The sequence below is a fragment of the Hyposmocoma kahamanoa genome, unplaced genomic scaffold, assembly GCF_003589595.1.
Source record: "Hyposmocoma kahamanoa isolate Upper Pololo Valley unplaced genomic scaffold, ASM358959v1 202, whole genome shotgun sequence".
NCBI lineage: Eukaryota > Metazoa > Arthropoda > Insecta > Lepidoptera > Cosmopterigidae > Hyposmocoma > Hyposmocoma kahamanoa.
This window is the reverse complement of record NW_020653726.1, coordinates 11,139,264-11,166,561: the sequence shown is the minus strand read 5'-3', so window position 1 is coordinate 11,166,561 and position 27,298 is coordinate 11,139,264. Positions and strand designations below refer to the sequence as shown.

The 27,298-nt window shown below is 36.2% G+C and overlaps 1 protein-coding gene across 1 annotated transcript in view; it reads right to left on the bottom strand.

Annotated features, from left to right (window-relative positions):
• The window catches only part of LOC113226821 (contactin-5), a 123,142-nt gene that overhangs the window by 25,316 nt on the left and 70,528 nt on the right, over positions 1–27,298 (bottom strand). The window contains exons 2-4 of the mRNA XM_026459590.1: positions 17,758–17,950; positions 16,753–17,013; positions 11,519–11,715 (exon numbers count right to left, since the gene is read on the bottom strand). Of these exons, the coding sequence (XP_026315375.1) occupies positions 11,519–11,715; positions 16,753–17,013; positions 17,758–17,950 (651 nt within the window). The remainder of the gene's footprint in view (positions 1–11,518; positions 11,716–16,752; positions 17,014–17,757; positions 17,951–27,298) is intronic.

The following is a 27,298-nucleotide window of genomic DNA, read 5'->3' as shown; positions in this document are numbered from 1 at the left end:
TCGCGATGTTTGACCATTGTGATATTCAATTATTTTTGTGAAACTACTCTAAGTGAATGATTTTTTTTTCTAAGTGTTCGATATTTGTATTAATAATTATAACAAACTAGTGAAGTAATTACACAGAAATAATTCGTGACTTTCAATAAACACTCACAGCTTAAACTTAGTGAACGTTTGGGGTTCAACCATAGATATAGGAATATCTATGAGTTCAACCCGCTCGTCCCTACTAGATTCTCATATAAATAAACTTTATTCTACGTGGGCATGTCTAATATGTAAAGGTATGTTTGTTTAGGTGCCGAGCTTAACGAAAACCACAAACTCATACGTTCCGGAAATATAGATAACAAATTCTGGGTCCATATCAAAAATTCATAACAAACCTTACACTTTACAATACCTAAAGAGACACAAAGAATCTGCCTACCGAATGAACAGTCCTGTTAAAAACGAGGCTAAGAAAAAAACATTTTAAAAAAATTTTCAATTTTCTTAACTTACGGTCGTATTTTGAAAAAGCGTCAAAGCTACATAAATATTTCAGGTTTCTGTTAAATTAAGTTAATGAATAATATTATAGTAAATAAATTCCAAAAACTTATAGATCTCGTGATTAAAACGTTACAGTATAACTCCCGAGTTCAGAGTGAAATTTGCTTAAATTATACCCGGATAAAGTGAAAAAAAATCCCACACTAAAACTTTTACAAAAAAATGGTTAGCATACATAGTTTAAAAGTACTTCTTAAGTAGCACCCCCAAGTAGCATACTCAGTAAAGCTCCATACTAATTTATCTAAAATGAATCTTATGGTTAGATATTATCTAGTTATAGGCAATATAATGATTTTTTTTAAGAGTAGAAACTCTAATACAGTCAGTTTTTCTTAAATCCCTTTTAAAAGCAACTGGAACAGATAAAGTGAAAATCGCCTTATTGCGATCTATTGCAACTCTATAAAAAATGTTTCAACTCTTTCTTAAAGTTTTCGTTTCAAACGTTTTGGAGTAACTCTACTACAAAATTCCTACTTAAGATAACCTTTAGATAAAATACACTATACTTGATCTATAGGTTATCTGTTACAAGACACTAACTTCACATTCTTTAATAGATATTCTATAGAATTGTCAATTTTCGGCAAATCACATGAATGATGCAGGGTTGTGAAATGGTAACATTTCTTACATTTTTCGTAACTTTGAAATTCTCGCGTAATATGTAACTTGTTTTTAAGGCAATTATCATAACTTTTGAGGACGTTGTGATTTTTTAAATTAAATTTTTCATTAAACATTTGTTATTTTAAATTATAGTTTACAAACGCACCCAAATTAGAAAAAAAAGTAACCCAGACATGGCGCAAACAAAAAGAAATCAATCAATTACTGATTATAGCTTGATTTTTCTTGAGCGCACTTACTTTTTTATTTCTGAGATTTAGGCATATATATCGCCCATTTTCCAGAACAACGTGTTATCTCTAATACATCGACATATATAAATAATACCTTTTTTATTCAAATGTAAGTGTGCATATGACCTCCATCTCACCTGGTGAAAAGTAACGATGAGGTCGACGATGGAGCATGCATACCCAAATAATGCCTATTCACTCTCGCCTTGAAAAGGTCCAAGTTATAACTTTCAGGGAACAAGTCGGCATTCCGGCATTCGGCGGAATTCCACTCCTTAGCCATTCGCCATATAAATGTGGAGGCGTAACGCTTCGTGCGAATCATTGGAATATCCACGACATGGAGTTGGAATCCAAGCCTATGCCTAGTCCCCCGATGATGGAAATGAAAGGCCGAATTAAATCGTGTAATTCAACCACACACTCTCCGTGATATATCCTGTGAAATACCGATAAGCAGGCAACTTTACGGTGGTGTTCAAGACTCTGCAGCTTATAAGCTTTATTTTATTACTATAAGCCTCTTGACACTCTTGTCAATTGAATCCAAGGTGGCCAGTAGCATAGCTAACCCAAATGTAGCAGCAGTACTCCATACACGACCGGACTTGTGCTTGATACAGCTGAAGCAACTGTCCCAGTGTGGAGTAACGTCACCAAAGTCACCCAGTCCGAGTTAGTCAATAGGAAACCCATAACACGGAAGCTTACTTAAAAAGCTTGCGTGCCAGACCCCGTCAAAGGCTTTAGAAATGTCCAAAGATACTGCAAGTGCTTGGCCTTCTTTTCTATAGCCTCGCTCCCACAGCACAGACATAATATAGACGCCGCAAGTACAACAATTTGTATGAAAACCAAGCGTGCCACATTTTTTGTACCCACTATGACGTCACAAGAACTTTAATCGATTCTAAATAGAATAAGTTTTGTTCAAGTATGTGTTGATTACAAGTAGTCGTAATATTAATATAGTAGAAAAATATTCGAATAAGATAGTTAAGTCCTTTATTTTACTTGTTTTAAAAAACATAAATTACTTAAAAAAGCTTAAGATTTTAATTTTGAAATGATTTCAAATATTAAAATTATTGTTCTTCCAATGAAATGACCACATATATATCATCTTTTTGTAATAAAAGATCTTATCGATTAACTTAAATAATGAAAACACTCCTCAATATATGAACTTGAGACTGCCTTAATTAATTTTACTAAATGGTTTTCTGTTGGTTATTGATCAAATTGAGGAATGGCAGGACAACTGAAAATGTTACTGCTGACAGAATATGGTAAAATCTCATTAATCAGAAGAGGTTTACTTAATGACGGCGTCGTGTGAAATTTTTGAGATTTGTTTATTATTTCTCGAATTTCTAACTCTGCTACTGTGCATATTTAGATAGCATCTTAGGTGGGATAAATTAGACCACCTTCGTCTTTGAAACCAACGAACTCGTGTGTATGACCAACTCCAGGTTTTTGGAAGGACAGCGCACTGTTACATTCTTCACATTTTTATTTTTTTTGTACTCGTACTACATATCCGGCGATATATGTAATTATTTGCTCATTATATTCGGACATTCGAGGCAACGTGCTGCAAAAATTATCGAAATTACAGATACTACTGATAATAGATACTACACAACTGGAAAAAAAAAACGAAATGTTACTAAACGTTATGGAACATATAGATTTTAAGACTTTCGTGGTTATTCACTAAATGATTATCACTAGTATCAGGTTTCTTACCACGGTATGACTTCTTTTTATTTTCCCGGTATTTCGGAACGGTTGCACGCTCCATGGTCACGGGTTGACTGAACGGCGGCAGATGACAGCTTTATGAGCAGACATATCTGTCTACCCTCTTGCGCTGTCGACGACTACCTTCATCGCGATTTGTTGTGGCGTTACCATTGTCACTCACTTTTTTCACACAAACCACACTCACTGTATCCACACGCGAAACTGAACTTGAGGTGTTTTTGTTTTTATTACTGCACGCACTAAGGACCGGATTCCATGCACTGGACAGTTTAAAACCATCATCAAGGTTAAATGTTTTGTACTTCGTGATCTCGATGGCTTCTCGTACCAACCGTGGTATGTAGTGACGTTCTGTCGAGAGTACCTGGGGGCTATGCAACTCGATCCAGTGGTTAGTGTCAGTCTGTGTGAGATGTTGTGCTATAGCCGACTTCTGTGCATCATTGTTTTTTACTGCTCGGATATGTTCCTTCATACGATCGACAATTGTTCGTTTTGTCTGACCAATATACGAGCTCCCACAACTGCAGTTCACTTTATAGACACCCGGTGTTTGTAAAGGAAGGTGGTCTTTTGGTGAACGTAACATTTTTCCTATTTTGGTTAAGGGGTTGAAAATAGTTTTTATGGAAAACTTCCTTAGCGACCTGGCTATTTTATCTGTCACCCCTTGTACATAGGGCAGAAAAACTGGTAGTCTCTGTACGTCAATTTGCTTCTTCCTTTTGTGTATTGGTTTAAATGTTTTTATTTTGTATCCATTCTGTCGCAAAACCGTCTTAACGTTCCGAAATATCGGGAAAATAAAAAGAAGTCATACCGTGGTAAGAAACCTGATACTAGTGATAATCAGTTATGGAACATTTTTATAATATTTCTGAGGTCATAATAATTTTCGTCCCTGTGTTTTCAAAATCGAGAACAGTGTTGCCTAACGTATACATCACTAAATGTTAAATTTGACCAAAAAAAATGTACAAGCGCCCGTACCACGAAACATTCAGCATTATACAAAAGTGCGTTCGTTCGATATTCATGACGTATTAACAAAGGATCACAAATATAACGCGCCAAGTAAAAGCATACACTCGGTTGCATATTTGTTTTCTCGAAATTCATACAAAACCAAAATAATTGTTTTTAATATAAATTATGCATCTTCTGATTACAAAATCACTTGACCGTGGAAAGAAATGCCCCTGTTTACTCGTTTGCCCACAGTTATGATGCTTTTGCAGTTTATAATGGCACAATTATGCACTTTTCGCGTTTTCGACCGGAGTTTATCTACGATAAGGGTGGATGGAAATGACTGCGATAGGTCTATAGTTAACAGGATCAGCTCCGTTTCCTTTTTTGGGCACAGGTTGCACGTTTGCAAGTTTCCACGACCTGGGAACTACACCAGTCTCAAGTGGGAGGCGATATAGGCATGTGAGAACAGCAGAGACTACCGCTGAAACGACATCTGGCCCGCTAGCTTTGTTCACGTCACGTCACGTTGTTCGGGCAAACGGGCGATTTATCTTTTACAATTACAACTTTTTGTCAAAAAAAACAAATTTGTAAAATGTAACATTGCAGCAAAAATGTAACTGGCAACACAGATTTCGTGGCTTACAACCAACCATTATTGACCCAGAATTACTACTATTGACACTATTTCTTGATAATTTTAGATTTTCTGTGCAATTCCTTTTGCTCTTAAGACAATTCCAAAAATTATCGAATGGCGTATGTAAACATTTGCGTATTTGCAATGTTTTGCAGTTAGATTTAACTTAATTTAGGCGTCACAAAAGTGTGACCAATTATTGCAATGAATTAATTACTGAGAAGTAACTTCCATTACTAACCAAACGCCAGAAATTTTTAAAAGTAACCTCAAAATTTTAAATTTTCATATAAATTAGGTGGATTTAAAGTTTTTCAGTTTTTATGCATATTTTCTTCATGTAGTTTAATCTGCACATAGTTGTCCGCTATATTCCTGCGATGCGAACTTAAATATCGCTACTAAGCTACCTCATATTAATATCATTTATTAGTTGGCCATGATTTATTTCATCAGTTCCTCAAAATTTAAAATTATCTTTCAATCATTCATATCACTGGGATTCTTAAAATTATTTTTAAGTTACCTAATAGATAAAAACTTACACTATAAACTATCTTAACGGGTTCTTGAAGTTAACGACAAAAGTAAGTTCTCTAGAAACTGTCTAATGGTTTTTTCTTAAGTCTATCCTAAGTCACATTATAAACCAGTGCCCCTTTTGCCTAGAGGTGTATACAATACAACGTCTACGGATATCTACAGGACAACTTATTCCTGTGCTAGCTATACTTAATTAAAAAATCGAAGAACTTTAAAGTAAGTTTTCTACAAACCCATACCAAATTTGCAAACGTCAGTTTTCATTCTGCGTATCACTTGCTAAGCCTCACTTGAAATGTCACGTCTAAAAGGATTATTTAACACTGCACGGTGGGTATTTCTTTCTCTTCAACATGTCGAATGTTGCTGCTGAAATGCTCTCTAACGAGTCTCAAACAATGAATAACAATAAATATACGAGTAATTTTATAGAGGAATACAAAAAACAGGCTTCCTTTCATATAAAAGGTACCTATTCTGCTGTTCTCTTCGTATTACATATTCAATGTAAATTGAACTCAATCTTTTAATGTAAATCAGTGATAATTTAATTCCTTGGTTTTGAGTCACGTAAACTAGGAACGTTTATGTTTTAAGAATGTTAATTTTAAAATGCATTGTTAGTTTCATTTCTCACATACATTCCAAAAACCTTACCTTTACGAGTTCGGGAACGTGAAATCCTAGTTACACGATTGTGTATGCTGACGTTTGTAAATACGATAACGTCGAAATAGGTGCTTAACTTAAACTTTTAGAAAGTGTTGCTGTCCATGAAGTGATTGATACACGGAGTACGTAGATGACTCTCTAAATGAGGTTTACTAAGACTTACGTCTCACAGAGAGAGGTGATAGCAGAGTTGATTGTAATTTGAGTGTGAGAAATACGCGACGAACTTTACCAAGTTAAACGTGGGAGTGATACGAGTAGCTAGGTATTCGTTTTGTCTAAATAATCGCTTGTTTTCACAAATAAACAGACCTGCGTACAAAATACCGATTACGTTTGCTATTTGATGTTGCGATTAAAAAATTTGGATCGCGAAAATGAATAACATCGCTGTTATGAGATTCATTGTATAATGTAGAAGAAAATTTCATACATTTTTAGATAACATTGGGATGTTATGCTATCGTATTTCCTAACGTTCGTAGCACACGCACATTAATAAATATTTATACTAACATGTAGCGTTATTGCAATCAAATAAGCTCCGGGGAGGGTTTGTTTTATATCAATTAACCATTTAATAACATGTAACTTCAATGTACTTTGAGATTATCATGTTTAAATACATCCCATTATATTTTAGATCTCAATTTTTTGTGTAAGTATTTTAGACGCTATTGCAGCTAGAAACTTCGACTTGTACTCAAATTGTCAGTTTCGATGGCATTTGCCACTACAACAGAGACAAGAGTTTGGTGATGACTAGCGCAGCAATACCTACGTCTAGGGTGCAAGTAAGCTGAAAACGTCTAAATGACACCAAGTGACGGGACAAACAAGTCGTGCGCCCGGTGGTAAGCGACTCGCGTGTCCATAGCAGCTGCAATGGCACTCAGAGTTTTAAATCGCAAAGATCTGAAAACCGCTGCCACTGCGCCCGTCACCCTGAGACATAAGTTGACAAGTCGTGCGACCTGTAATTTCACCAAATGGAAATAAGGACACATTTTCGACTGTTAATCAGTTTAACAATATTTAATTCACAAATTATAGTCTATATTGAAGGTACTCCTGTCTTTTTTGTGTATCGAATTCTTGATTTTCTTAAATGAATACACCTGATAAAAGATATAATTTACCTTCATGACTCACTGAGAGAGTCAGTTAAGTCGAACCTTTAAGACAAACCATTTTTATTTCATCAAAACTAGTAACCTATATATATGCACCTAAGATATCTTTTTTACTTTACGCGTTATTTTACTTTATGCATGTAATGTGTTTTTAACCCGGCGAGGATTAGGAGGTGTCATTATTATCCTGCAGATTTTTGATTGAGTACAGTTTTTATTGTATGTTGTCTACTATCTCAGTAGCTAGAGTTTATAGCTGGGTAGAGGGCTACCTGCCACATTTAGGGTTCCAAGTCAAAATAATAAGGAACAGCGTGAGAGCAAGCGACTAGGTCGTATTCTGATGGAGTCAGATAGCGAAGATGAATTGTTACCCGACAGCAGCGAAACGGAAGATCATGTGAATGAATGTGAACGCAATGAAAATAGTATACGGAGCAAAATGCCAGTGATGAGAGTAACGATGATGATAAAGAACCACTAGCGTATTTGCAAACCTAAGATCGACTTCCTTCAGTCATAATAGGCAAGAGCAATTGTTTTAAAAATGTTGACCGAGAGCTTGTCTGTGAACACTTAAGTACTCGAAAAGAAATACCACATTTGCCTAGCCAACAATTGCGTAAAAGAAGGACAAAATTCAGTGGCGATTCTACAGGACAGACTGTCAAAGTACCAGGTGCCCGAAATAGCGTCAATTATGTCCTTATACCAGACATCGGAAGACAAATCATGTGTGTGAAGGATGTCGTACGTACATTTGTCCAGAACATACTGTTTCGTACTGTCAAAAATATGCTACGGCTACACAAGTTTAGGCTGAATTTGACTTTTATTGCATTTATTACGAATATTATTGATCTCATGTTATATTACCAAAATAACTTAACTAGCAAGATAAAATAATGTTTGTTTATTTTTTATGGCATGGAACGAAAAGACCTTGCAAAGTTGATTATTTTGTAGACGTATTGTAAAATAAGTATGATTAGAAAATTTATACTTAAAACCATAAAACTTATTTTTTTTAATGAATGTCTTTGAAATGAAGCCGTACCAATATGTTAATATAAAATAATTTATTAAAAAGTTGTAACTGATATATAAAAAATTTAAATGAAATATAGAGTAATAATGACCCTCCTCAACATAGACGTACTCTTTTCGTACTACATCCTTGCGGTTAAAAGAAATAAACAAAAAATTCCAAGATAAGTATAACATAATACTCTTTATAGTTAAAATCAACTCAAATGCGACAGGGAGAAACCACTACGAAATAAGGAAATATTAGAAAGTCAAATTTGAGCAGTCCTGAATACATTTATTAATAAATATTACGAATAAAATCATAGTAGACTGTGGTTAGCCTCAACAAAAACGACCGATAAATTGTTTATCTATTTTTACTCCTTTTATTACGAGATCAACAGCTTGAATGTTTTTTTTTTGTGTCATGAAGGAATTATGTAATTTTCTATAATTGCTAGTATTTAGGTACCTTGCATGTGAAATATAGCCGCTTTTATTGATTGTTATTTTTGTATTGGGATAATTTTCTAATTTGTCGTTTTCCAAATATACGCACGGGACCAGTACCCTACCAATGACATGGACCTGGACATCTAATACGTATTGTATACGTGTTTGACGTAAATAATTTTACCGGCATTAATATGTAAGTAACCGAGAAACTATTTCAATTAATTAGATTATCGTATCGAGTAGCTATGACGTTGCGGACAGCGGTACCAGCAGCTCGATATTGCAACAGAATCCAGTTAATTGATATAAGTACTTTGTTGTCCGGCTTTGTGAATTTAGTCACAGTATTAGTACGTTTCGAAACTATAAACACTTGCCGGCAATTCCTGCAATACCTTAAAAAAAGTCTTCATTCAAATTCACGTAAATGACAAAATGCCGCCAAAATGTTTCGAAATGTGAAAGTCGCTTACCATTTCTTAAAAAAAACTCAATTAAAATAGGCACGTCAATGAGAAAAGACCACACAGTAATCACAATTTGCAGTCGTTATTTCAATTACGCCTTTATGAATAAACTAAAAAAGAGCAGTGAGCATTCCAAGTCGAGCGCTGTAAACTAACAGTGGGTTTTGTGAGGCAAAAAGTTTTAAGTTTTAGAGAACTTCATTAACGTGAACATAGCTGCAACTGATTTGAGTTTATGTATTTAATAAAAGTCTCACCGCACGAGGAATTTAATAATTTAAACACTGTGAGTATTTTCACCAGCCGTGGACGTTAAAACGTACCAGTAACTTAAAGATTTGTTCAGCTGGTGGGTTAAATTTAAATTCAAATTTTTAGTGTAATGGTAGACGTGTTTTTGTCCGTTCACATTACTTATTGTAACTTTGGAGATCTTTTCCGCCAGTCATGAGACAACCAACCAAAACTTGAGGCGAATTCACACTCTTCTAAGAATTCATTGCAGAACATTATGTTGTGATAAGCCATTGTAAAAAGCTGTGATACCGCTTCTCAAGCAGAGGCCGTGGGTTCGAATCCGGGCTCGTTATTCCTCTGAGTTTTTCGGAATTTATCTGCGAAATTTAATTTGAAATTTACCATAAGCCTTCCATCTATTTCATCTATTTCTGCCGCCAAGCAGTAATGTCAACATTACTGTATTCCGGTTTTGAAGGGTAAGGGTGCTGGTGAAATTAGAGGCACATGGGACTTGTCGACTTATGTCTCAGGGTAACGAGCGCATTGGCAGTGCCCATAAAATCTTTACGATTTAAAGCTCCGAATAACACTGCAACTGTTATGGATAGGCGTGTCGCTTACCACCAGGCGCACGACTTCTTCGTTCCGTCACTTGATATTACAAAAAAAATGGCTTAAAACTCTCGCCTGAGGGGAAACCCGTGCCCAGCAGCGGAACGTATATTTACAAATGGGTTGATGATGAATGATCGATCAAAGCAGACTTAAATTGTCTGCTAACTTGTTAACGTAGGACTAATAGGCCAGGGACATTAAAAATTCATGACAACGTTAGAATTTATTCCTACTTAAGTATTTATGATTTGGATAACATTAATTGATAAGTAGGTGTATTGTATCAGCACTAATAGGCATGTGTAAATTACGTTTAAAAAATTTATTGTGTAGAAGAGTCAACAGTGTTTTGAAAGCAACAACATACAGTAAATGCCCCAGATGCTTACCTAAGTAACCTACGTTTTGGAGTAAAACATGGTGTATTTTCAGAACTGGATACAAAAAGCAAGGATGCCACAAGAATATCTTACATGCTGTTCTGTATGCCTTTAGCGTTGTACAGTTACACAACAATATTGTAACTACATTACCGCAACGAGCTTCAGAAATATGCATTGGCTGTTCGGCTGATTCTCCTCATGCAAGTAGCATGCACACCTAAACAATGCCTATTCACTCTCGCCTTGCAAATGTCCAAATTATAGCGTTCGAGGAATAAGTTCGCAGGCAGGGAATTCAACACCCGTCGCCTCGCCATACAAATGTGGAAGCGAAACGTTTCGCGCTTTTATTTTTATTGAAAACCAACTGCGCTTACAATATCATAAATTTACAAAGTAAATAATGAATGTTATTGACCTTGAGTTGAAAATTAATTCAGTATAATATGTAGAAGATCCAACTCAACCATTGAACAAACTTAGAAGTTTGTTTTATAGATAAAACAATTAAAAATATCTTTATTTCATAGATAAGTAATTTAAATTTAAAATCATCAAATTGATTAAACAATAGTGGCACATTACAAGCAGTACATTCGCAAGGCAGATTCCCCTGATAAAAGCTGCTATCCATTTTGTAAATAATAGAAACTTAGTGAAAATGCAAAATAAACAGGACGAAGCCTTTTAAGTTGACCCGGTATAATGTTACTTAACAAGTGTGCCAGTACTGCTACGAAAAGAACTACCTGTTCAAAAAGGTTGTCTACCCTTTTTTACTAATGAACGTGTTCTGAGATATGTATAGTATTTAGAAGTTTACATGTTAATTACATTGTAATATATTGCAAAGTTCTTTGTGGATTTGTGGGTGAGAAGTAAAGAACTCTAAGTGCTGCAGTAATTTTTACTACAGAGCGTTTTAAAGAGACTGGGGTTCTGAATTAGGTATTCAAAATCAATCATAAGTTCAAACAAAACAATGTGTTACATAAAAACAAACGACGATAGAACTGCATCGTTTACTATTGCGCGATTTTTATCATTCTAAATTCGATACCAATATTTGTAAAAACATCTGAATTGAAAAATTTGTACTTAAGGTCTATTACCTCTCACGTACAGATATATCTAAATAAAAAATAATATATGTACTGTAGGTAGTACTTACAATTAACAGAAACATCAACGATGGCATCCAGCTGCTGTCCCTCAGGCATAGCGCGGTTCCATACTACGCAACGGAAGGTGGCGCCATCATCCTCTCTTGTCGGAGTGAACGACAGCGTGGCTACGGAAGCCACCTCTCGTGTCTTCCCGTGGATCACCTCCGCGTCCAGAGGATAGGCTGAGCCCTCGCGATACCACCTGGTAAACAATGTTAAGATTGAGTAAAGTTCTAGTTACTATTGGACCTTGAATTGGAGGCGCTGTGACTTTTGGCACAAATGTTTATTTTGTTAGTTGTAGTGAATTTAACCTAATAATGGCTTGCAAATCTAATTTATCTGCTTTTGCTAATTTGCTTTGTGCATTTAAAGTTAATAAATAAATAAATGAAAAAGTGCACATCGAAAGGCTGTGACAAAAGGCCGCTTGAAGAAACCAACCTCAAATGCAGCACGTACAGTCAATAAATACAACATGCATACTTGTGTGTACGCCAAATGAATACTAAATAGTAATATAAAAATTCTGAAGGTTTTGCATAAGAAAGAAATAGTAAATTTCGTATATATTTTTTCCACAAGGACAAATTTTAGACATATGTATAACAAATTTAAACGAATTTATTAACACCAGTACAAAAAACGTGCTATTTAGTATTAAAATACTCTTAAGGCCCAAACTAAATCTTTCACAAGCAAAATGAAATAATGCCTCTTTTCCAGATTTATTGCTCCTGTTTTGAATTTTAAATTACTCAGTGTTATTGAAACTCTTGCGATAAATGTTTGTGTTTTCAATTATTCAAGATAAAGCAAATATCATAATATCCAAAACGTAGCTATTTTTAATCTATCTTTCTCTTATCGATATTTAAGGCTATCCGCGCAAAACTCGTGTAACTCACATTTAATAATTATATATTTTTTATACATGAAAATGGCATTCATATATGTATATAATCATTATATATGAATTTTAGAAAAAATAAATGTGGGTTACATGACTTTTGCGCCATGATATCATATCATCATTTCGTGTCATATTATACCAATAATAATAATAAATATGTTATACCAACAATAATAAATATAATGTAAGTCGAAGATGAAGAATGAGAAATAAAAAATAAATGGTTTGTATCACAGACCACATACGAGTAATACATTACAATAAAATAGGCTAAAATGTAATCGTCATTTTCCGTAAAAATTCAATAGCTCCGAAGTTTAAACTTCAGAAACAAGTACTTTAGGTTGACATTAAAAAGGTAAACCTTGAGCAATATTTTTTTTAAACGACTTCAAAAAACTTATTTTCTTCCGTGGTTTGTATTATAACGGAAAGCGAGTAAGTATGACAGCCTGTAATATAACTGGCAACCGAGTGAAACTCGAAAATACAACTTGAGAGAAAAGTGAAAAATGAGCAACGTGATAGTTTTAACGGTTTGAAATGAGAAATAATAAATTATTTTTTTATGTTACTGCATCTGCAGCTATTTATACATTGTTGGAACGTCTTTTATGAGCTGTGCGAGGTAGTAACGTGCTATTTTATTTATTAGCGAACAAAACTCGAGCAATGTGTATTGCGGTCTATTTAAACGAGAGCAAAATAAGTGCAATCCATCTTACACTCTGAACCATCTGATAAAGGTGGATAATTGAACGTTGCGCGAGAGATTGTTTGTAGCCAAGGTGAATGTAAATGCATTTTGATCTGCGGGACCGGTTCTTAGACTAGTTTACAGGCGTTCTCGCCGGCAGCGAGTCAAACAGGAATGAATTCTGCCAATCGAACTAATGAAGAAGACTTAGTTAGTGCATCGATAGCTTCGGTGTGTCATAGACAGTCCTGTCAATACGTATCTCAATGCAGGAAACTGTCTCAGCTATAGAATTCAATTTGGTAACGCGAGAATTCATATACAATAATTTCGTGTATATATTGAAGATATATGTAATTGTATAAAATAAAATTTCTTAGCCATTTTTAATAACGCAACGGGCACGCCACATGATAATTTACATAAGTGCATTTGACAAGTCATTCACATAAACTAAAACCTTTTTACAAAACAAAGGGGCACCTGCAACTTTCATAACCATTCAAATTTTATAAAAAAGTTTCATGTGTATGAGAATAATCGGAAACATTATTTTGTGTACACGTTTTAAAAAGTAATGGCTGGTAACATTTTATTTAAAAGATATTCGATTGGAATGAAAAGATTTATTATTGTTGTGTGTTAGATGTTGTGTTATTTAGTAAAAGGCACGTGCAAGTAATTTTAATTCATTGTCTAATTGTTTAAATTTATTTTCTTGACAAATTTTATACCGTCATAGCGTTCTATGGCCGAAAGAAAATATAATCGCTGATAATACAGTGACTTTTTTGAAGGAAGCTTTACACAATGCTATGTTTCGTAACGGTTTGGTGTCAGTCGGCCTATTCAGATGACCTGGACGACGAGACAGGCTCATTTAAATGCAGAGCAGGATCCGACAGAAAACGGTCTATTGAGCTTAGAGACGACCGATATATTGTAAGCTAAGCTTTTCGAAATCGGAAGACTACCTACACAAACATCAAAAACAATCTCGTAGTAGTAAAAAATGTAAGTGTTAGCCTGTGGAATGTCAGAAGACTTCTAATAGTTGAAATACACAACCGTGGATCGGTTAGGGGCCTAAATAATAAGCTTTCTTTGCCTTTTTTTTGCTTTGCTTTTTTGAAAGGAAATGAACTCCTGTGAAGTGGAGTAGGGTTTTATCTTCCGATGAAGACTGAATCTCTTTGTTTAAGGAACAACGTCGCAGAGTGATGAGAAACCTACAGAACGTCATACAGGCGTATGTTTCGAAGAAATTACGCTGTACTGTGGAGGGTCTGTTATATTTTAGACAGGTGTAACTTCTGAAGATCGTACGGAGCACGTTTTCATTGAAATTGGCTCTAAATGTACAATGGTACATAAGGAAAACCTTAATTTCTCAAGTACAACCAGCACTAGTTGTCCCAGGTGCTACTTCTCTTTTCTACAACGATGCTCAAGCACACCGAGCTGGTGAAGACTTACTTCAATGAGGTCGGGATTCCCGTTTGGATTGGCTAGCACGAAATCCCTCGACATCAGAAAAAGCAGAAAAAGTCATCCAAAATTACAGAAGTAATTTCAGCAAGAGGAGGCCACACACTATACAAATTATCTTTTTTCTTTTGTAACTATTGCTATACTAATAAAGGATAAATAGTCAGATAAAGGTAAAAATCAGTACATTTTCTTTTGTACGAGTAATTACAAAACACGGAAAAAATCAAATTAAAAAAGGCTCATTTACATACCAAAAGTTTTTTAAATTTAGTAAATGTTTTTTGTTTTATTTCGTTGCGTTAATATATTACCTTACACTAATACTTAAAGTACTGGAAAGATTCATAGAAGCCTTTTTTTGCAAAGGACTGTACATAATGGGGATACAGACACGTCATGATTGCCGTCAAAATGAGAAAGGCTTAAAAGCATTAAAAGTCGACGTTCCCCAATTAGAGTAGACTGTTTTTGAATACATCCGCTAAAGTTCAGCTAACAGGATTTTAATATACTTATGCAATTAAAATTGACTACTTATTTCTAAGTAAAGCGGTCGAGTAACTTGCACTTATCTATTTCAACTAATATCATTCGTTATAATATTCATTAGAAAATAATAACAAATCTTAATTTGTCAATATGGATTTCTTATATGGAATTTATAAACGTATAATTAAATTCTCATTTACAGTTTATTGTCTAACTTCACTGTATGGGAGAGAGTATAATAAAATAATAAAATAAAATGCCCAAGTATATTAAAAACGGCAACTTATCCCACAAATAAAATGAGAAGAATTAGAGAAACATTACTTAAAGTGATCTGAATAAACCTGTTAACTGTGTGTAAAAATAATAGAGGTGGAATTAATGCACCATCATAACGAATACGACTGTAAGCCAAACAGTTTTATACAATCCAAACTTTATTCCAAAATGAACGCTAAAACTTAAAACGGAACGGTCGATATCTTTAAAACCAAAAGACTGAAACTTAAAAGTTACGTATCTACTATATAATTGTGCAGATTATACTTTCGCAAACAAATGTTACTTGTTTTGATTACTAGCAGGCAACAACAATAAAATACTTTTGAGGTTATGTGATGCATGAGTAAGTCGACAGTTCATACGTATTGCAGTCTTTCACGGGTACCTTCCCAAACGAATTATGTTCTAATCGTGGAACCACACTGCACTCAGATTACTTTTCTTTTCATTATGTTCATATCATGACGCCCTCGGTGGCCGTATGGTTTGCATTGTGGAGGCCAGATGAGGAGATCCCGGCTTCTACTCCCGGCAGTACCAATTTGGGAAATGTCCAAAAAATTTTCTAAATTGTTTGAGTCTGAATGTAGCTTCCATTCTTCCATTCCATTGCTCTGGTACTCATAGTACAAGGAATTCCCTGATTTGAGAGCCAGGTGAAATTATCCGGCACATTATTTTTAAATTATTATATAAGCAATATAGAACTCGAGCGGGTCTATCAATACAAGTACCTTGGCCATTTTGTCTCCGACGACCTTAGGGACCTCATGGATATTGAGAGGGAACGCAGGGCGCTGGCGGTCAGGTGTAATATGGTGGGGCGAAGGTTTGCGCGTTGCAGTGAACAAGTAAAGATTCTACTTTTTAAATCATACTGCCATGTTTTTTACACGTGCAGCCTTTGGACCAACTATACGCACAGAGCCATCAGCGCCCTGCGAGTACAATATAATCAATGGTTTTCGTATGTTGTTGGGGCTGCCGCGGTTCTGCAGCGCGTCAGGCATGTTTGCACAGTCTCGCACTGATGACTTTTATGCCATTATGCTCAAAAAGTCGGCCTCACTGCTCTGCAGACTGCGAGCCAGCTCCAACCCAATACTGAAAACCATTGCCAGGACAATTGACTCTCCCTTTATGCGGCAACTTTTTTCGCCTCGTTTTTAATTGCCTCAAATGTTCATGTTTTTATTTTAATTTTAATTTAATCATGTTTAGATTTAGTGCCTACTAACATAATTTTTAAGAATAAAATTGTTACTAACACATGTGGACTAAATAGTTGTCTGAAATAAATATATTATTATTATTATTATAAAATCACGTTACTAAAAATTCGCTATCCGATGTAATATTCCACTTACTTGATTGACGGTTCTGGTGAACCACCGGATGTGGAACAGGACAGTTTGAGCTCTCGCTCCTCCTGGGCCTGGACTTGATGTCCTGGGGTGATCGATGGCGCTCCGGGTTGCGTGAGCACGACCAATTTGTGCGCCTGTGTGTGGAACAACTTCCCAGTGCCGCCCTGTCGTACTCGACACTCGAACTTCCCATTGTCACGCTCGTAAGACACATCTGTGATTAACAGGTCGAAGTGCCCGTCATTCGGTGCGTACGTGATTCTGCAACAAAAATATTTTGCTATAAGTATTTTTATATATATGTACATAGTCCTCGGAAGCTGAGTCATGGACCCTTTTGACATGCTTTTATTTTATAATTTTTTTATTTTGTTTTATTTTGTATGCTCTTTTTTATTTTAATTGAAATATAAAAAAAAAAGAAATTTTTTGTTGTTTTGTTTCAAATTCACGCATGTCAAATAAAGCCCATTGTATTTTTATTTATTTTTATTTTATGCCTACTCGTTTAACTATAAAAAAGTTAAATAATTGCGAATTCCAGAAAATATTCTTTTAAATTAAAATAGAAGCTTTTTAAACTCTGATGATGCTTCATTTACATCACATCTGAATCTGATACCGAAGTAAGCCCTCGTATTTCGGGTACTGATTCTGTTTTATAATTCCGGATGGTATATCTTCTATCTGGGGCTTATTCTTTTCCATGGCAATTTCATTTGGTTTGCAAATTCATTTTGCATGGTAGACCAGATAAATCTAGGATTTAACACGTTCACTACAACTATTACCACAAATTTGCAGAGTTCGTCTTCGTCGTCGTACAAATGTTTTAAATTCATTTGCTAACGAACCGTTTGATCAATAAAGTAACAACAATTTACGACTACCAATTAACTACGGAAGTTGAGATGAACTTTGCGATACTATGTTAGGTAGGTAATAAATTGTTTTCAAATTATAAATATGATATTACTGAGTTTTAGTAGTATGATGGCAATATACCTATAGGCGCTCTGTAGCGTGAGTTCTCCGAAGGCTACATTCTCGACCTCGCTCTCCGTGGTGCGAACCCAATAGTAGGTGATGTTAGGCAGTTGGGCCACTGGGTCGAACCGGCAGAGCAGAGTCACGTCGTCTCCTTCCCTTGCATCATGCAGCTCTGCTGGCCGCCCCGGCGAATTGTCTTCGCATTGTACTGGAAACAAGAATATCTTAATTAGAATCACGTTTCACGACTCACAATGCTACATACGATAACTTATCTGAATAACATCAGTAGATAAATCATTCATAAAAGAAGTTACTACATATGTATATGGAATTACATAAATGTTTCTCTCAGGGAAATTTATACAACAACAAAAACAACTCTCGATAATAAATATTTACAAAAAATACAGCTTTTACATAAAACACCACGATCCAACTTGAAGAAGGCAAGGAACCGCCAAAAATCGTAATGGCGAAGTTAAAATTATTGCGCTCAGAAAAGAAAGGCCATTACGGAAACGGCATTAGGAAGCTGGGAGCGATTCGGGATCGCAGTGCTAAAACATTGAGCGCAGAATCTATTAGTTCTCGGGTCACTGACAACACCCGACTACTAGACAATTCCAGATCATTCATTTATTACTTTATCCCTGCTACGACTGTCGCTACCAACTGCAAACTAATAATAATAATAATAAACTGGCAAGTTATTAAAGCATGTTTATGAGTCAGTAAAGTTTACGTCAGAAACGGAAATTAAATTTAATATGATTCACTAACATGTTTTATGCAGAACCTAGTTCAACTCCCACAGTAATATGTACCTAATTATATATACAGATTGTCTTAATGGGTAAGCCTGAAATGCTTTACTGCATAGCTTACAATTAGTACTGTACAAAACAAATAAAAAGACATATTTATAATAGTTATAATACTGCCTGTGTAGTGATACATAATAATAGAATAATGACCCCAAAAAAAACGAAAGAATTGAAAATAAGGCAAAAAAAATTACCTCCAAAGCCAAAAAACATATACCTATACAGTACTTACAATTAGATATTTATTTGTAATATATTATTCGGAATCAATGTAACTACATTGATTATAAGTATGATTGACTACCAAAATAACCGAAAAAGTTCGGATGTTTTTTCAATACTCAAAATCTCTGCAAAAATTTTAGCTTTATATTGAAGTGTTCTCAGAACTAAGAGATAATACTTAGAGAGTTCTCAAACCATCTCAACAAGTTCGTTGAAAAGAGAATGAACGTAGCGTTTGATATCTTCTTGTTTAGCCGTGGGCGCTTCCGCAAATTCATCTCGTCCCACTTCACGGCAACCTACTTCACTCTAGATATTTATGAAAACAACAACAAAAAAGAATTTAGTAAATTGTACGTGATTTTCATAAATACACGATACTCTCAAAGAATAATCCCGACTTTGTTACGAGTTGTTTGATATATAAAATAAAATAATTAATTATCTGCCGAAATCATGTATTTTGGTTGCCCGTCCCAAACACCATTGAGAGATACAAAATTCAGCAACTCTTCACTATTATATTAACATTTTATCTTATTGGCCTAATTACTTAAGCACTTCACAGCAGCGACGAAGCAAAACTGAAGTTAATTGGGGTCCATTCCTAGTTGTTAAATGCTATTTTTTTCTGTTGACTAACTGAAGCAGTGAGCATTTGAATAGGTTGTTGAAACTTATAATATTTTCATAGCTAAATGATCCAGGCCTCGAACTGTTCAAAAACTTCCGAACGCTGTGAAAAGTTTAAGTACACAGTATTTTATAGTACCGCCAGGAGAAGATCACGAGAACTATTACACAGTCTACATAATAATATATAAAAAAAAAAACAAACTTTCGAAAATTATGTTTGCAAATCGTTTATCATGATCGACTAAAGTCAGTATACGACCGAATTTCTCAATTCGTCAATGTCATCTGAAGCAAACTATGATTTAATGCCACAGCGATCTACGGCTGTTCGTGCCAATTTATAGTAGTCATAAATTCATTTCAGGAGCTTATCTGGAAGACCGATTATCTAAAACGCCGCCGGATCGAATTTCAAATAGCGCCATTTGCTGTTCACTTCTGCTTTATAAGCAAATAACAATTAGTTTAACGCACCTCGAAATCAGAGAACAAAAACGTAGCAATTACAGTTCCTGAGCCGACGAATAACGGTAGAATACAGTCATAGCTTTGAATTACAGTCATAAGTTGAAAGTGAGTGCGGTTAGAGTAAAAGACAAGCTACGAATACATAGGTCCCTTGTTCAACAATTTTGCTTCGACTGCTCGAGATGTGACAGCAAGACAAAACTAGTTTTAAATCAATTAAAAACGAGGAAGTGGGTTTAATGAGAACTATCTAGAGAGCAACTCTACATGGTACAAAACTGTTTCATCTGATGCTAACAGGAACGCATTCTGATACTTGTGTATATACGACCAGACAATGAAAGCCGCAGCGAACAATGAAAATAGTGAGCATGCGTGTGTGTGTATGGGGGTTGTTTCACTGGTAACTTGACTCTGAATCCTCTCAATAAATCGCCTCATAAAAGTCAGCATTTTGTAATAACTACTGAATGGTTCTTAAATATATACTGAATATTCGCCACATTGAACCGTGCGGGACTTTGAAGTTAAACTCTGTACTTTGGATTTGATCCAACATAAAAACCACCTACATATATATTAATGTTTTACACTTAACACGACATTTATATCCTATATTCGAAATGTTATCCATTCATAGCTTAATGATTGACGGTTTAATTGTAGTTACTTTGAAATTTTGATTACAATGTGACAAGTTTCCTGTTGTTACTTCAAAGAATTCTAGTACTGTAATTTTCTTTACGTTTTTTTTTTTTTGTTTTTTTATATACATGACAGGCAAATGACTCCACTCCACCACAGCCGCTGTTACGGGTAGATAGGAAATATGACAATGACATATCGCTAATATGCAGCAAGTGACTTTAACAATTGATGTTTGAAGAGTTCACTTTGTTATTGTTATGACTCCCCAGAATCTACTGTCTTTATCCATGTGAGAAATACTAAACTAAAACAATTGTAGAGTAAGGAATTTGTATTTTAGGAAATATCATGCTTACGTACCCATTTATAACGCGCCCACTTCAAACTAGAAAATAAGCAAGAATGCAGGTTGTTGTTTTTAAAAACAAAAATAAAACGAAACCAATTTTTCAACTCAACGCAGCAGTGAAGTCCCAACTTTTTTTTATCTCTTAAAGGTTTCTCCTTTCTTTACAACTAGCTTGTTGTTGTCTCTGTTACACTCGTAGAGCCAGAGAGGCTGTTTCGCTCATACGTAGCCGTCATCTAAGCGGTTTACAGTAGGGCTGCCTGACTGGCGCATCTTGAAGTGCCTCTTCATCAGCAATTGAAAACTTGTTATTTTCCTAAGGATTTTTGCATTGATTGCAATGTTACAGTGACTAGCCTAGCAACTGGTCTTAATTATTAACACAAAGATCGAACACTCACAAAAAATTCCGCTGGTTTCGAACCAACGTCTTCTAGCAAACCGTGCTAGTCGCTATGCCAACTAAGCCACGGAACAAACCAGTGGATCTTACGGATTTTTGTATGTGCTTGTTGCAGACCTTTGTTTTGTTTTTTTAACGACTTTTTTGCCATAGCGCCATTTGTGTACAATCTATTTCTTCAGATGGCGCTACAACAAAAAAAAAGGCGTTAAAAAAATTAAAACTAGGCAGAACGAAGGCATTTTTTCTGAGTGTTAGATCTTTGTATTGATAATTATAACAAACTAAAGTAATTTCACAAAAAAATAATTGAATGTGGTGGTGAATGTCAAAATTCAATAAACTTAATTACAACTGGTCACAATTCCAAATTAATGAATTATCATTGTTAATAATTGGATCAAAACTGCGACTGTTATCTGTAATTATTTTTATAAAATATTCGTTACTTTCAATAAGAATTCAATTCAATAAATCACCTCTCAATCAACCTAGGTAGTACAATTTTTAAATCAAACATTCTGACATTCCACTTTACTTTCCTACTCTTCTAATTAAAACGCAACGAGACGTTTGCGTTTGTTTGTGTTATTATAAAGTTGCAAAAAATATTAGGTTAAATAAAATAGGGGCTATTGTTCCTTGTGTGCGTTAATATACAAAACAATATTTTCGTGCATTTGGTAGCCCTGGGTAGGATTGGAAAAAGCGGCAGCAATGGCGCGCGGCGCGGGCGCAGCCCGCGGTCAATGACACGAGGTCGCGTGCTCAGGCTGTGCTACCGACTCCCGCGCTCAACGGCGGCGGCGGAGGCGCCTCGCGTTATCCAGCGCCACCGGGCCCTAACTGATGCGACACACATTATGCTTTCCATTGCTTGACTTTTGGACCAAACTCAATAAGTACAACAGCGCAAATATAAAAAATAACTAACGTATTTTCACAAAACAAAAAAATGGGTTTTTCATATTTATGCTATAGCGCCAGAGCTCTCTTTAAAGTGTTGAAAGAGTTGTACGGTGCGCATGACACTAGATACTGTTGTCGCTACCAAACCATTTAATGCTTTACGTACATAGAACAACACTACAGGCCCTGTTTCGCTAAAGTACACTTGAGCCATTACTGACATCGTTCATTGAACAAGATCCATTTGCGAGCTTCTTAAAGTTTCTGATAGTTTGCAAATTTATCAAGATACCCAACTGTATCTGAAATAAATTAAAACTGAGCGATCTGACTTAGTGGTGAGTACTTCACCGTTTTGGGTTCAAAAATTCGTGAACAATTCGTCCAAACAATTGTGAATTCCAAAGTCGTCAGAAGTGTCGTCGACAAGGGGATTGTATGAATCTTAATGCGGTACTAGAGTGTCTATCGAAAGAATAACAACTGTCTTTTATTCTTCGTAACGATTGTAACTTTTTAATTTACTAGAATGAAATTTTAGGCGATACTGAAAATACTGCTTGATCAAATTTTTCAAATAAAAATTTCAAATAGAAAAAAAAATAGTTCAAAATTAACACGGTCGATAAATTTGACCATTTCACACATCTTTTTTTACGATATCAAATGACGGGAGGAACAATTCCTGAGTCTGGCGTTGCAATTGCAGTTGCAGTGCCACTCAGAGCTGTAAATCACAAAGATTTGAGGGGTACTGCCACTGCGCGCGTCACCCTAAGACATAAGTTAATAAGTCCCATGTGCCTGGAACTCGACAACACTCAACGGCACCCTTACTCTTGAAAACCAGAACGGGGTAATGCTCACATTACTGCTTGGCAGCAGAAATAGGAAAGCAGTACTTCCCTGGATGAGCTCTTTCACAAGGAGTTTCACTGCTACTAGTAATACGTCCTACCGCGACTACTACTTCTAAAGACCTTGCGAAAATTCTGTTTGTTTGTGCAAAACTATTGTAAATCATATAACACCATAGCGAGTAATAATGAAATGGAATTAACTTGAAAATTAAAAAAAATTAAAAATAAATATAATTTGATAATGTTTTTTATAAAGAATCATCATCATCATCATCATTCAGCCATACGACGCCCACTGCTGGACACAGGCCTCCCCCAACGATCTCCACGATGATCGGTCCTGCGCTGTCCGCATCCATCGGCTTCCCGCGACGTTTACCAGATCGTCGCTCCCTGGCCTACCCACTGAGCGTCGCCCGATGTGCGGTCGCTCGATCGGTTCTCCTAGTATGTGCCCCGCCCACTGCCACTTCAGCTGAGCAATTCTACGAGCTATGTCGGTTACCTTAGTTCTCCTACGGATTTCCTCGTTTCTGATTCAATCACGTAGGGAAATACTGAGCATCGCTCTATCCATTGCCCGCTGAGTTAAGCCTACTTGTGAGGCCCATAGTGAGTACGTAGTCCACGTTTCTGATCCATATGTGATCACTGGCAATATACACTGGTCAAAGACTTTCGTCTTGAGACACTGAGGTAATTTGGACGCAAAGATTTTTTGTACCGAACGATGCCAATCCGAGCTGGATTCGACGAGAGATATCTTTTTCAAAGTTGGACCTACATAACTGGACTGTCTGTCCCAGGTATACGTAATGGTCAACAACTTCGAGTGTAGTGGTCCCAATTTTAACTGAAGCGGGTACAGCGTGGGCATTCGAAATGATCTTCGTCTTGTCCACGTTCATTTTAAGACCCACTCTTTGGGAAACACTACCGAGATCTTCGAGCATTGTGTTCAGGTCTCCCAAGGTCTCAGCCATAAGAAAATATCATCGGCAAATCGAAAGTGTGTTATATACTCGCCGTTGATGTTGATGCCAAGTCCTTTCCATCCAGAAGCTTAAAAATATCCTCCAACGCAGCAGTGAACAGTTTCGGAGATATCACATCTCCCTGTCTCACGCCTCGTCGCAGTTGGATAAGATTAGATCCTATAATCGGACTGACATAGTGGCGTTTTTGTATAAGTACCTTAACACCTCGATATACCTATAGCCTACTTGGAACCTTTGGAGAGACTGCAGCACCGCCCAGGTCTAGATCGAATCAAAGGCACAGTCCACAAACGCCAATCAAAGTGGCCGGTTATACTCCTCGGTCTTCTGTATAACCAGACGCAGCGTATGAATGTGGTCTATGGTGCTAAAACCCTTTCGGAAACCGGTTTGTTCGCGAGGTTGGAAATAGTCAAACCTGCGAGCGAGACGATTCGTAATAACTCTAGAAAACAACTCATATTTATGGCTCAGAAGCGAGATTGGCCGATAGTTCTTCAAGACTGTTTTATCACCCTTTTCGAAGAACAGGACGACCTCGTTTCTGCCCCATGCCTTCGACGTTTGACCTTCGACGATGATAGCATTTAAAAGCTTCTGGGGGACTTTAAGTATCGGCTTGCCGCCCGCTCTCAGAATTTCTGTTGTGATTCCACCATTACCCGCCGCTTTGTTATTCTTGAGTTGTTTGAGAGCCACACTAATCACATACAGGCTGACGTCCGAGATATCTTCGGTATAATGTCGGGTAAGCTTGGCTCTGGGGTCTTTAGCCTCGCTTTTAACAGGTGCTTTCGTGGAGTGTAGCTGTCGATAGAACTTCTCTATTTCCCTCAGGATTTCAGGCTTAGATGAAATGATGCTACTGTCATCAGTTTTCAGCTTCGTAAGTTGGCTTTACCCAACAGACAGATCTCTCGCGAACACCTTTGTTCCGCTCAATGGCCTCTTTAATACGCTATGTATTAAATTGGCGCTCGTCAAAGACTTCGATATCTGCCTATTTAGCAGCCTACAGTGACTTGCATCCTCTGAGTTCTGTAGCCTCATTTCATGTCTCTTGTTCCATGAGTTGAAGTGTTTTATCGGAGAGTTTCTTCTTCTGGTACGGAGGGTTTTGAAAAACTTGGACCCAACGTTACGGACAATATCCACCACCATGTTGTTTAGATCGTCCACATCTATGCTGTTTTCGAGGGCTTCGAAGCGATTTTGAACTTCGAGTTGAAAGCTCTCGGGGTTTTGGAGTTGTGCAGGTATTGGTCGGAACGTACCCTTTATCAGTCGTGATCTTTGAAGCCTGATATTGATATTCAATGTGCCTCGTACCAACCGGTGATCACTTCCTGTTTTAACGGTGTTGATCACAGAGACATCATTGAATATATGCTTTTTCGTCCACACGATAAAGACAATCTCATTTTTTACTTTACTGTCCGGACTCATCCACGACCATTTTCGAGTTGGAGAGGTTTTATAAAGAATATAAAATTACTATTATAAATAAAGGTATATTTTGGTAGAAAATTCTAAAAATGTTAATAATCAATCATTTCTGGGGACTTATTAATACATCTCGACCAAGCCCGAGAGAAAAATAAATTAATGTATAAAGTGTTGCTTGGAATTTTAAACTTTATTATTTCCTCAATAACATTTCACATTTTCGTCGTAATACATGTTTCAAAACTGGTGATGCTAATGCAGCGCACACGAGACGTTAAGATTAATCCCAAAACCTCGATAAATAATAACGGAGACAATGTGAATATTATAAAAGTTGAATTATATGTACTGCTACATGCATACGTGAGCAGTAAGCCAAAGAAGCCCTACGTAGTAGAGTGAGACAGACAGACATTAATGATCACAAGCACTGGTGGATGTGGATCCAAGGATGCACAACAATACGTGATTTAATTACATTATTGCACAGCCTGTACAACTTAGTATCTGCCACGTCTTAACAAACAAACAAAATAAATTTTACTGGTCTTATTTATTTGCGGTCTAATTGAGATAAAAATATATAATATAACAAGTAAAAACGCTTAAGCCGGATTTACATTTGTCTAACGAGTCGTGTCGTGACGCATTCATTCAATATATTACAGTCGCATTTCGCGTAACGGTTTGTGTTGTGTGTATGAACCTGATACCGTTCTGACGCGTCACGACACGACACGTCAGACAAATGTAAACCCGGCTTTACGCAGAAGACCACAGGCAAAATGACTTATTAACTAAGATAACCTTTCCAAATAAAAAATATCCAATTCAAAATAAGCTAGCTATGCAAGAGCGTTTCCGAGAGATATATTAATATTAAAATGTGAAATAGCGATGAGAAACGCTTACTGGTCTTTATACCTGGCAAGACAGAGTTGCGGCATTCAGTAAACAAACACACGCGGCGGGCGCCTGCATTGCATATTGTTTACATAATGGCCTGCACCAGGGCATAACTCAGAATAATACGGCAACACCACGTCGAAGACGGCCCAACACACCTGCCAAACGTTAATATTCAAGGGATGATAGAAAAATCACTAACGTTTTGATACTACATCATAGATTTTAAAAGGCAAAACAACCTTAAACGACAACTTTTAACGGTTGGCGTAGTCGTATTGTAGACTAACTTGAAGGCGCCGTAAATAGTATCGAAATTACGATCACTGTGTATCACACAAGTTATAGTCGAGCTAAATAACACCTCGACTCTCTGGAAATATGTTTTCCATGATTACACGTAAATAGAACCGTCATTATTTCAGAAAATTTTATGTCACTTTACTAAATTGTAGCTATAACAAATCTCCCGCGTCACGCACGAGCCAGCTCAGTGCTACGGTCAAATAATCGGTGCTGCTATTAATTTTTATCTTTTTACATAACTACCTAACTGCTTTCTGATTGCGATATAAACAAAACAAGATAGCTAGTTACAAACAGATATACTCATCATAGGAGTTATGACGAACGTCTATGTATAGTTGCTAAAAATTAGTAACTTGGATAATTGCAAATTCATTTGACGTTTATGGACTTGAAGACGCTAGCTTTTAGTGCATATAGCACTAAAAGCTAGTAGAGAATCATCGGTCGCTCTGTTTACGAAAGAAATTTCCTTTAGAAAAGAGTAAATAAACTACAAATATTGAAAGTTTATCCATGAATCTTTTTACACCATCAAACTTTTTGATGAGGCTTTCAGGAAAGCGAAGCTTGTT